The sequence below is a fragment of the Pocillopora damicornis genome, chromosome 10 (genome assembly GCF_964200805.1).
Source record: "Pocillopora damicornis chromosome 10, jaPocDami1.2, whole genome shotgun sequence".
NCBI lineage: Eukaryota > Metazoa > Cnidaria > Anthozoa > Scleractinia > Pocilloporidae > Pocillopora > Pocillopora damicornis.
Window position 1 is genome coordinate 18,160,843 of NC_142679.1, and position 10,892 is coordinate 18,171,734.

The 10,892-nt window shown below is 37.4% G+C and overlaps 2 protein-coding genes and 1 pseudogene across 3 annotated transcripts in view; 2 read left to right on the forward strand and 1 right to left on the reverse strand.

Moving 5' to 3' along the window:
* LOC149039219 (short-chain dehydrogenase/reductase family 42E member 1-like) overlaps positions 1-4,408 on the reverse strand; it is a 33,945-nt pseudogene extending 29,537 nt beyond the window's left edge. Inside the window, exons 1-3 of the transcript XR_016180646.1 lie at positions 4,334-4,408; positions 3,655-3,797; positions 1,589-1,739 (exon numbers count right to left, since the gene is read on the reverse strand). The product of XR_016180646.1 is annotated as a short-chain dehydrogenase/reductase family 42E member 1-like (transcript). The remainder of the gene's footprint in view (positions 1-1,588; positions 1,740-3,654; positions 3,798-4,333) is intronic.
* Positions 4,409-5,160: 752 nt separating this feature from the next.
* On the forward strand, positions 5,161-7,624 carry LOC149039221 (uncharacterized). Its single transcript, XM_089185776.1, has 3 exons — positions 5,161-5,178; positions 5,821-6,976; positions 7,356-7,624. The coding sequence occupies exons 1-3, from the start codon at positions 5,161-5,163 to the stop codon at positions 7,622-7,624; spliced, it is 1,443 nt and encodes a 480-aa protein (XP_089041902.1).
* Positions 7,625-8,706: 1,082 nt separating this feature from the next.
* On the forward strand, positions 8,707-10,573 carry LOC149039222 (ankyrin repeat domain-containing protein 16-like). The gene is made up of 2 exons (XM_089185777.1): positions 8,707-8,845; positions 10,047-10,573. Exons 1-2 carry the CDS (start codon positions 8,707-8,709, stop codon positions 10,571-10,573), a joined length of 666 nt encoding a protein of 221 aa, XP_089041903.1.
* The last annotated feature ends 319 nt before the right edge of the window (positions 10,574-10,892 follow it).

Sequence of the window (10,892 nt, forward strand, 5' to 3'; positions counted from 1 at the left end):
TTACAGCTTGTCAGGGAAAGTCATTGGTTCTTGGAGTTGGAATTCCAAGAATTCCTAGGAAGTCCAAGTCCTGTTGGCTATAAACTTGGAATTTCTGGGAATTTCTAGGAATTTCTTGGTTTTTAGAACGAGAGTTGTTATGGTTGGGAATTCCTGGGAATTCCCAGTCCGAATTTCATAGAAGTAATAAAACTCATTACATACAAGATTATTACAACTAACTATATACTGACATTGACAAAAACGTTACAGCATACATACAATAAATCAAACTACATACACACAGAGGAAAAAAAAGAGAAGAATGAAGAAAGGAAAATAAAATAAAGCAAAGTAAACTAGCAACATTAAATAAAAACAGAACATTCCAGTGTAGTTCTGAGTATGACATTACTATGTATATAGGTTTTAACATAAAAAATAAACCTGAACAAACAGTTACTAGACAGACTGAAGATAACCTTTAACCTATCTGTTCTACATTGTATATAATGCTTAGTGTTTTTTTATATCTATTTTGAAACTCTTATTTTTACCTTAAGTATGCCATTTACAAAAGTTGATTCATCTGAGGCCTCTTCGTTTCACTGCCATTCAACATTTCAACATAGGCATTGTTAATGTGGCAACATGTGAAAATATAGGTACTTAATAACAGGCCTGATGGTGCAGACACAATTCCACGCATTTTTACCCAGATGCACCTAAAACTGTAATGTCCTTGCTCTCAGAATGGACAATCACTTCTGAATCTCAGGCAACATTTTACAATTCAAGGCAATTAAATTATTTTTACAATGTACCTCAATATCTGTATCATATAAAAAATTAAGCCGCTCTGAATTTTATCTCTAAAAACCCAGGCAAATATTTACTAGAAATTGAAGGATTTTTTTACTCAATAAAGCAATGATGATATAAAAATCTCACCTTTTATGGTACATCATTAGCATTCAAAACAGGTTGCCCTGCTATGGACTTTGTTCTGGAATAATGTTCAGGATGCTGACAAAAGTCAAAGAGAAAATTTCTCATACCTGACCTAAATTATAATTTATTAATCCATGATTACTTTCCCCCTCCTCCCCTCCCCCCCCACTCTCAGCAAAAATTGATATTGAAAGAAAACTATCAACTACCAGTCTTCTGTTTACACCAACTTTGCTGTTTCACTTTTGTATACGTTTGTTGTTTTTGTCACAATTTAACAACCTCATACATCTTTCTAACTGAAGAATTTGTCAGAACTTCTTCAGTAATCTTAAGAAGTACACAGAACATGCGTGGAACATTTTTGCAAACTTGGTAACATAGATAAAGGAGTTAAAAAACCTACTAAAGAGAGATCTCTCACATGTTAGCCTGGTGAGAGGTTAGCAGGTGTATCATGTAACTGTCAAAATGGAAATAACCAGACTTTGAATTTTTGCATTAAAAAATAGTTGTCTTTAAAAGCAAAGATGCATACTCCAGAAAGTTTTCTTTCTGGTTTGGTTCATGTTTCTTTATACCAAATGGACTAATATATGTATATGCGAATTTTTCAAGCTTAACTCTGGAGATAACAAATATATTGTAGAATAATTACCTTTTCTAGAGGTAAATATGGCAAAGTCTCATCTCCATTTCTGATAACCTGTCCTCCAAACACCACATTATATGTACTTGTATAGACAAGATGAGCCATGGTTTTGTTTTTATTAGAAGAATCAAAGAATAATACAAAATCAAAAAATTTTCTTTAGTTAACTTAAATGATTCCTTGCCAAGTTTTACATATTACTGAATTTGCAGACCTGCAATGACATTTATTTTTCCTAGAATGTTGACCTTCTCTATTTGATCTCTGCATAAATGAAAATAACACATGTAATTTAAAATAAAGCATGGTTTAATTTTAAAATTGATCCTATTTCTTTCCTTCACTTCATCTTGATCTACTGTTTCTCATGATAAAATGCAGTCAGATGCCACAAGAGCCTGAGTTGCAAACACATCACCATTTAAAGAGTGGAAGTCCCATTCCAGTTCCAGAAGATTTCTACCATGGCCATCTCAATGTGGACCATGCCCAAGAACAGTCCAACTGAGAAACACCCTTTAATCCCTTAACATGACTGGCATCTAATTTCTTCTAACAGTATCACCCCTGAGTCAAAAAATAGGATAATCATAATAAAGGAAATGATCGCCAGCTTACAAATACTTTAATTGTTAAACAGATTCTCTTTGCCAGTACCATGGGATATGTATAGGTAACAGTATAGAAAACATGGATACTGTTATCAACAGGATTTAAGGTAAAGGACAGCTTGCTACCCAATGAACCATCCTGTCACTGCTTATTCCAGCTCAGGAGCAGAAAGCAACAAGCAGTATTGGTACATCCATTGGACAGGATTTCAGTCTAAACTAGACCCTGTGAGCAGGGTAACTGGGATACCTGAATGGTACTGGATCCTTGGAATCAAGTGTAGTGTGTAGTGATACTATAGGTGTCGGACTAGTATAATGAAATAGTGAGTTCAAGTCTGGCTAAGGGCATACACCTATTTCAAAACACAGGCATGCTCTGCATGCAAGAGTAATTTTTTGTAGGGTGGGTGGATTACTTGAAACATTGTAAGTGGTCTACATTCTTACAAAAGGAAAGAAGAATATTAACGCGGAAAATAACGATAATGTCGAATTACCTCACACACAGGTATTTTGTGGTAGATAATGTGTTTTGTGCGAATAAATATCACCAAAAATAAGCTGTATTGGTGCCACGGATACCTGTTACTACAAAATGCAGACAGCAGACTGCAGACCGGATACAAAATATAGAGTGCAGACTGAGAATCTGAAGAGTTTTTACATCTGGTATATAATAACATGTCATCTTACAGCTTAACGAGCGTCACGTAATCGCTTTTCCGCGATCAGCCTTCACGATTATTTGCACTATTGTGGAAAATTCCTGGCCCATTTCTTGATGAAAATCGATCGTAATATAATTTCAAGCCTTCAATATAGTCTTCTTACTTTGGGCGCCAGTTTGTTGGTGTGATGTCCGTACAGATTTTACCAACGCAATAAAAGTAGATGATGTGAATAACAGTGATGGTAAAGCAAGCTTAAAACGGCAGAAATCGCCAGAAACTACAACAGATACACAGGGTATGAGTAATTTTTATTGATTTTACGAGAAAAATGTTCATATTTCGAAATATTTATCGTTGTAAATCGACCATATTTCGTTCCCTGTACTATTGTTCAAATTTTCAACGGTTCCTCTCGTAACTTAACACTGAGTCACACAATGCATGACGCGTTCATGAATTAATCGTTAGCTTTTTCTCGAGGCGTGAGCTTGGGCCGCCTGTGACAAGACAATTGCGTAAACAATACTTGACATAATAACATATACAAAAAACACAAGTCACAGATTTAGGGCCGGTTATTTAAACAACTTTTGGCTGTTTTTCAACAAAACCGCATTCTAAGCCATCTTCAATATAGCTGAACCTTTTATCTGATCATTAATTTTTGTAAACAGTGTAAAGAGGACCGAACACTAATAGTGAGAGGACATTTATTTAATTAGACCAACCCTCTCATACAGAATCCCTGAGGCCCACTACTTGCGTAAAACCGCGGTTTGGGTTAGACCTCATGTAGATAACTGGCCTGTAACCACTGATGAAGGCACTAGACAGGAGTGTTGGAATGTTGGGTGTATGAATTGTAACTTCTTTGGTTACATTCATTAACTGTAATTCTGTAAACCAGAGTAGCATCAAACCATGTCTGGCCTGTAGATTTTAAGCCAAAGGTTGTAGTATTCTTACGTGGGACGACAAGCTTGTTGGTGCCTCTTAAGTCTTTCACATTATTTCGTACAACAAACAAGTTGCTGATATATTCCGGTAACACGCCATTGACAGCTTTAAAAATCAATATAGCAATGACCTGTAGTCAACGATTGGACAAAGTTAAACCGTAGTCATCATTACCATTAAGGGGCACCCGTTTGTTGTAGACACACCTTTGAGTTCTCGCATTACGTACGAGTTGTAAAGGCACATTTTCGAGGAAATTGATATCATGGGTAAATTTCCGCACAGCCCCATACTACATTATGCTTTCAGTTCTTGGATAGAGAAAACAATGACGAAAACAATACATTTCCATTGGGAAAACAGATTTTTTTTACAATAGCATGGGACTGTGCGGAAATTTTACCAAATTTAATACTTTCGTCTGTGCGTACAACAAAAGCAAGATCCGAATGGAGCTGTTTTGGTAAAATAATCCAAAGTAAATCACGTAATTTTCCGATCAAGTCTACCTGAAAACACTCCATTTGTTCGTATACAACTTCATCCAACGGCCACGAGATGTCAAACAATACCACTGCTCCCATCAATATCCTCCTCCTGTAACAAGAATTGTTCTTCCACGGAACATACCAATATCTATTCACTGATTCCCAGACTTTTCGATTTTCGTTCCCGCTTTTATAGACGAGCCTGCATTCGATCAACCATGTGGTGTAATAGTCATATCTTATAACCGAATAAAAAGAGAGGGAGGGAAGTTTTTCTTCCCCATTTTCACGTGATAGTAAATGAACCAATCAAAATAACTCGCCAAACTGAAACTGGCGGAAGATGGCAGAATCAACGTGCAAAACTACTAATACTAATGTTTAGAGAGTTGTTTCACCAGTTTATTTTTCTATAAGTAATAGTTTCAGCTCCTATGAAGTGACTTCAGATCATCAGCAAACTATAGCTCCAGCCTGACACTGAAGGGAACAAATACAGGACCTTCAATTTAGAAACATACCAACAGAAGTCTTGGTAAGCCAAATTTTTTACGTATGATACCTAGAATTCCAACTGAAATGAAAAAATTGTGGTCAGTACGAGAGAGCAACTCTGCATTGTTACCTGAAAACTTCATTTCTCTTTGTTAATCAGAAGGAAGAAATTTCACTTGATCAAAGAGGCAATATGATTGCATGCCAGCAACAGTAATTTCCAGTGGTCATTTAATACGCCAGTCTACAGTTAGTAACTTAACACATTTTTTTGTGAATAAGTAATGAAAGTAATTCATTTGCTTTTGATTTTTATTTTAGCAACTTCCTGTTTAACATTAAAGGTTCCTGTGATGTCGGGACATTCAAAGGTAGCATATAAAACAACTGCTTTTGAAAATCAGAGCTGCGACCAAGTTGTTTTGTTAACTCTGGTGTCATTTCATGTTGAGGAAGCTTCACTTATATCAGTGCATCCTTGTCAACTCTCTCACTTCAGGAGGAGATTAAAATAAGTTCACATCAGTTCAAGATTAAGAGTCCACATAGATGATTGTAGTAAGCTTTAATTTTTGGATGATCTAAGCAGAGAAAAAATATGTAGCTCTCATGTTTCACACTTTTTTTAGCTAATAAATGATCATACAAGTTGGTTAGAATTGGATGATTTAAATTTTGCCATGTCATGCAAAACCAAACTCTGAATTTTTGACTAGGAAAAACTTGTGTATAACATTTTTTTTGTATGATATCAAAAAGTTACAATTGCAGGTCACTTCTTAGAGTGTGAGATTACACAGCTGTATCACACTAACCCCAATATCCAAACATTTGTTCTTTTCTGTCTCTTTTTTTACAACTTTTGCTTAAAGTTTATTGAGTTTGTGAAGTTGCCAAATGAATTGAAAATTATGAAGTGTCTTTCAAAAGTAAAATAGTTCATAAATGAGTTTTTTTATTTTCATGTACCTTTAATTGAATTTTCCTAAATTGCAAAAATCTTGTGCTCACAGAATGACGCTGGGGAAAGAAAACTGAGAGTAACCCTTCTGAGTACTGAATGGAAAGCTTCAAACTATGGAGACTTCACAACAATCAACAGAGAGCTAGCAATAGAGATGGCTAAATATCCTAATCTGGAAGTTAGTGTCTTCTTACTTGGGTGTAGTGAAGAGGACAAGAAAGATGCTGATAGTTACAATGTTAAACTCATTAAAGCAGTTAAAGTGCCTGGTGTAAAACCAGTTCCTTGGCTAGCCTCTGTACCTGATGGCCATGCTATGGATTGTATTGTAGTGCATGGAGTTGATCTTGGTCTGCAAATTCCACTCATAAAGAGAGATCCAAATTACAGTCATTGCAAATGGATTCAAGTTGTCCATACTCTCCATGAAGAAATTGGAGTATACAATAACATTTCTGAAGGTCAAAAAATGCAGCAAACAGAACTAGAACTATGTGAAAAAGCTGATGTAGTTATGACAATTGGCCCTAAGCTAACTGATGCATATAAGTGCCAACTCAGAAAACAAGATGTTTTAAACTTGACACCAACCATTTTCACTGAATTTTTAGATGTGCAGCAAGCAAGTGAGGAAAGAAGAACATTTTGTGTCTCATTAATTGAGAGTGGTGATAGTGAATATTTTATGGTCAGAGGATACAACATTACAGCGAAAGCTATTGCTAACCTAAATGATGAATCCTACCAACTCAAGTTTGCCTCCAAACAGAGAGGAAAAGAAGATGAATTAGCAGACAAGTTACTTCAGTGTGGTATTGGTCATAATCAGCTAATAATCCGCAACATTGATGAAAGCAGGGAAACATTAACCAACTTATTCTTAGAGACAGACATTGCTGTATTTCCCTCAAAATCTAAGGTATTCGGGTTGAGTGCCCTTAAAGCCATATCCGCTGGTGTTCCAGTACTTGTAAGTGGTGCCTCAGGAATTGCAGAGGCCTTAAGGGAGGTGCCTTTTGGGTCACAGTGTATAGTGGATTCAGAGGACCCTGCAGACTGGGCCAGAGCAATAAAGGCTGTGCGTGACAGAAAAAGGAATGTAAGACTTAAAGAGGCTAAGATTCTTCGTGAAAACTATTTGCAGAAGTTCAGCTGGAAGGAGCCTTGTGATGAACTTGTTAAAAAGATGTCCAATCTTGCATTTGGTAAGTTTACTCATCTTGCATCAGGAATGCAGAAAATTTAAATAATGACAAAGCTAACATGTTCTGCAGTAAATATTCAATTCACAGGTTAACGGTTGTTTTTAAATGCTACAGGGCAGTAGTTGTATGGAATGTGACAAATTTACATTAAGAAAACTGCTAATGCAAGGTCACAAATTTGTTTTAATGACCACCATTGTGAACAGTAATATAAATTTGTGTACTGAGTACTATTCAATTGGAAAATTGCTGTGCAATTTGCTATGAAGGAAAACTGGGTTAGAAACCCTCTAAGAATGAGGACATGCAAGCAGACTATCATCTAATATGTTTGAAGTTTAATTTAGTTTTAATGACGTGGAACATGTGAAACTTGCAGATCATGATGCTTACAGTACAGCCTCAGTTTCAGCACTGGAGCCAGCAGGATATCGGAAGGCATCCACAGCTCCAGGCACAAAGAGAAAAAGACAATCTGACACAGATTTAGAAGATTCCCAACCAACTGAAAAGAATATCATGCACTCATTTGCTAAGAATTACCTTGATACTACACCACCACAGAGCAGGGAGGAACGCATTGAGTTTCAGGAATACTTAAAAACAATGAAGATCCTCATTTCTTTGAAGTCTGATGATGAAAGTTAAGTGTGATTCTCTCAAGAGCTTGGAGAAATTATGGGAAGATTTCTCATGCAGCCTTTGGGATTAGGTGGTTCAAGATTGTTTTGTGAGTGAAAAGACCTTGAGGGAACTTAACCTGGCAGATCTGAAGCTGAGAACAACATTAGACATAGAAGAGAACAATTATGCACGCAAACTGTACTTTCTTTAAAAGGATGCAGCCAGAGGTCAGTTGAAGGAAAGACAAAGGCCTGGTCCTTTGTAAAAATGTTTTTGAAATGATTAAAAACACAATGCATCACTCATTCAACATGGTGCACCATAGGGTTAACACACATGTAGAGAGGGATCCAGGTTTTGATGGAGATAGAACCAATTGTCTCATGAATAAGCTCATGCTGACTATGTAAGCCATGACAATCATCAAAACTTCAGCATTAGGGATGCAGAACTTTTAATCAAATTTGAAATAATGATGAAGCTCACAGGTTCTACCCTAAATATTCAATTTACCAGTTACCAGTTGTTTTTAAATGCTATAGGGACAGTAGTCTTATGGAATGTGACAGATTTACTCTTAAGAAAACTGGTAACCCAAGGCTACAAATTGGTTGTAATAGTGAGGCATGGTAATTGTGAGGCATGGTAATTTTGAAGCAAAGTCGTATCACAGTTGGCAGCAGTCCACCCAGCTGCTTTCTACACTCCTGCTTGATGGTTTTTACGGCTAGTTTGGGGTCTCCCAGCCTCTTTAAGGTGCTTTGGAATGTTACCTCATTGACAATTCTCAGCTCTGCTATACCAAGAAAGTCTCTGATGATGCTGCGTGCTGTACCTGCTAGTCTATATGCATTGTTTAAGCTGCATTTTTCTCCTGGAGGGTCAACAGCACTGCTATGTAGCGTTGATGGGTTTTGGCAAGGTCAAGAGAGACACTTGTGCATCATCTTAACACTACACACATTCCTCCTGGAATTATCATCTACTCTGATCAACTCACTCTGTACATATCACTCAATCAGCTAGGGTACTTCCATCTATCAGTGAATCACTCCTAGAACTTTGCAGATCCTGACAGTGGTGCACACTCTAATACCATTAAAGGCATGTGGGCCTTGATCAAGAAGAAGTTGAAGTGCATGTGTGGTACCTTGTGCGAGTACATACCAAGCTACTTAGATGAGCTCACCTGTTTCAGGAACTTTGGAAGAGACCAAGCATTCAAGCAGCTACTTGAAGAAAGGGGTAAGTTTCTAAAGAAACCATGGTGCTGCATCAGTGGGAGAGTATGGCAGGTAATTTAGTGTTAACAACTGGGTTGAAAACATAAATTAGCCGCTGTAAAGGGTAAAAAAGCTGACGTTTCGAGCGTTAGTCCTCCATCAGAGCGATTGACGAAGGGCTAACACTAGAAATGTCAGCTTTTTTACCCTTTACGGTGGCTAATTTACGTTTTCAACCCAGTTGTTAACACTAAATTACCTGCAGCTACTTGAAGACATTGCCAAACAGTTTTCACTGCAGTAAAACTGCAACTAAAAACTGCCCTCTTAGGAGCCACCACATATTAAAAAATAAATGATCAATGAAGATTTTTTGCTTCCAAATCTTGCTAATGAAAAAAAAGTACTAAGGTTGGTGAGATCAGTGTGTTGGCTGACATGCAAATTAACTCCCTTGGTCTGACCCTTGAAAAAAAAATCGAGAAGACCTAGCTATAAGTGTTTCATTTTCCAAATGGCAGTGATTTAGATTTCTTTTCCTATGAGGTAGATCTTGCCTCCAAAGTGTAAGCAGTGTTTCATACTCAAAATGGCAGTGATTTAGAGTTGAGGTTGTGTGTCGGCTGATATGTAGGTAGTGTTTTGTTTTCAAAATGGTGGCAATTTAGAGTTCCTTCTCTTATGAGGTGGGTTGGTAGTGTGTTGGCCAATGCATTGGTAGTGTGTCAGTGGTGTGTTGACACGTTGGCTGATGCATTGGTGGGATTGGATTCTTTACCTCTACCCCATATTTTTCTTTGACTGCTAAAATGAAAAAGGAATTGTTAGGCATGCACCTCTCAGAAAATGCCATGTTGATGGCATCCTCCTAAACTTTTGCATTTACTTCACTTAATACTCTATCTGCAGACTTAGGGCAAGACTAATCGTCCAGAGTTGTGAAAACTCTGATGTTCATAAGTGTCATGAGACTGAACAAGAGCCTTCTGTCAAAGAAATTGAGCTTCAAGAAGATGTTATCAGAAATAGGAAATGTAGAGCTCCAAGCCTAAGCAATGTTAACACTGTTGAAGAAAAAAATTGAGGTCTCTGAGGAGGCATCAGACCCAGTTCCTGGTCCAGGTATATTTTATACCATTCCAGTCCATCAATCATGTTTTACACATTGCATCACAGTACAGAAGTGTTGCAGCAATTGAGATGTTGCTCTCCTATGATTTAAGACCTGATTCAAGAGAGCAATGGAAACACACCATTAGCCTGTGCTGCAGCTTGTGGACGGATAGAGGCTGTAAATTGTCTTCTGGAACATGGAGCAGATCCATTACTGAAAGGGAAAGATGGATGGAGCCTTCTCCATTCTGCTGCTCAGTCTGGCAATGTCATCATTATTGAGACCATGCTTTCTAAAGGTCTTGATATTGATTCCAAAGGTAAAACTCTGGGTTTAACCCCTCTGATAGTTTCCATTAAATTTGGCAAATTGGAGGCAGCAAAATATCTGCTTGAGAAGGGTGCTGATGAAAGTTTGAAAAGCACTGAGGGAAAAATCTCTCTCTTGTCCATTGCAACAGCAGTTGGTTCTGTTGCAGTCATTGAGATGCTGCTCTTACATGGTTGTGGCATTTATTGTAGAGATAATGGGAGAGACATGCCATTTATACATGTTGCAGTTCTTGGAAATACAGAGGTTGTAAAATATCTTCTAATTCTTACTCAAGGTGCTGATCCATTACTTCAAATTAAATAAGAACTTGGTCTGCCCCATTTCACTGCTCTCTTTTGCAATGTTCTCACTATTGAGGCTGTGCTTTCTAAAAATTTTGACATACATGCTAGATGTAGTGCCCTTGGTTTAACACCACTGTTGGTTTCCTTGGTGAAGGGCAAATTGGAGGCTGCAAACTATCTGCTTGGAAGGGGTGCTGATAAATATTTGAAAAGTGAGGAGGGATTGACTGTTCTATCTGTGGCAGCAATCAGTGGTGATGTTGCATCCATTGAGATGTTGCTTAAGTGTGGTCACAACCCTAATTCCAGGGATGGTTGGGAAAAATAGAGATGGGAAA

What these genes read in the sequence shown, in the direction of transcription:
- LOC149039221 (XM_089185776.1), top strand. An exon ending in GATGTCCAATCTTGCATTTG is followed by an intron (nt 6,977 to 7,355) that starts GTAAGTTTACTC and finishes TGAAACTTGCAG; the next exon opens with ATCATGATGCTTACAGTACA.
- LOC149039222 (XM_089185777.1), top strand. Translation starts at nt 8,707, where the DNA reads ATGTGGGCCTTGATCAAGAAGAAGTTGAAGTGCATGTGTGGTACCTTG. An exon ending in GCAGCTACTTGAAGAAAGGG is followed by an intron (nt 8,846 to 10,046) that starts GTAAGTTTCTAA and finishes CTATGATTTAAG; the next exon opens with ACCTGATTCAAGAGAGCAAT.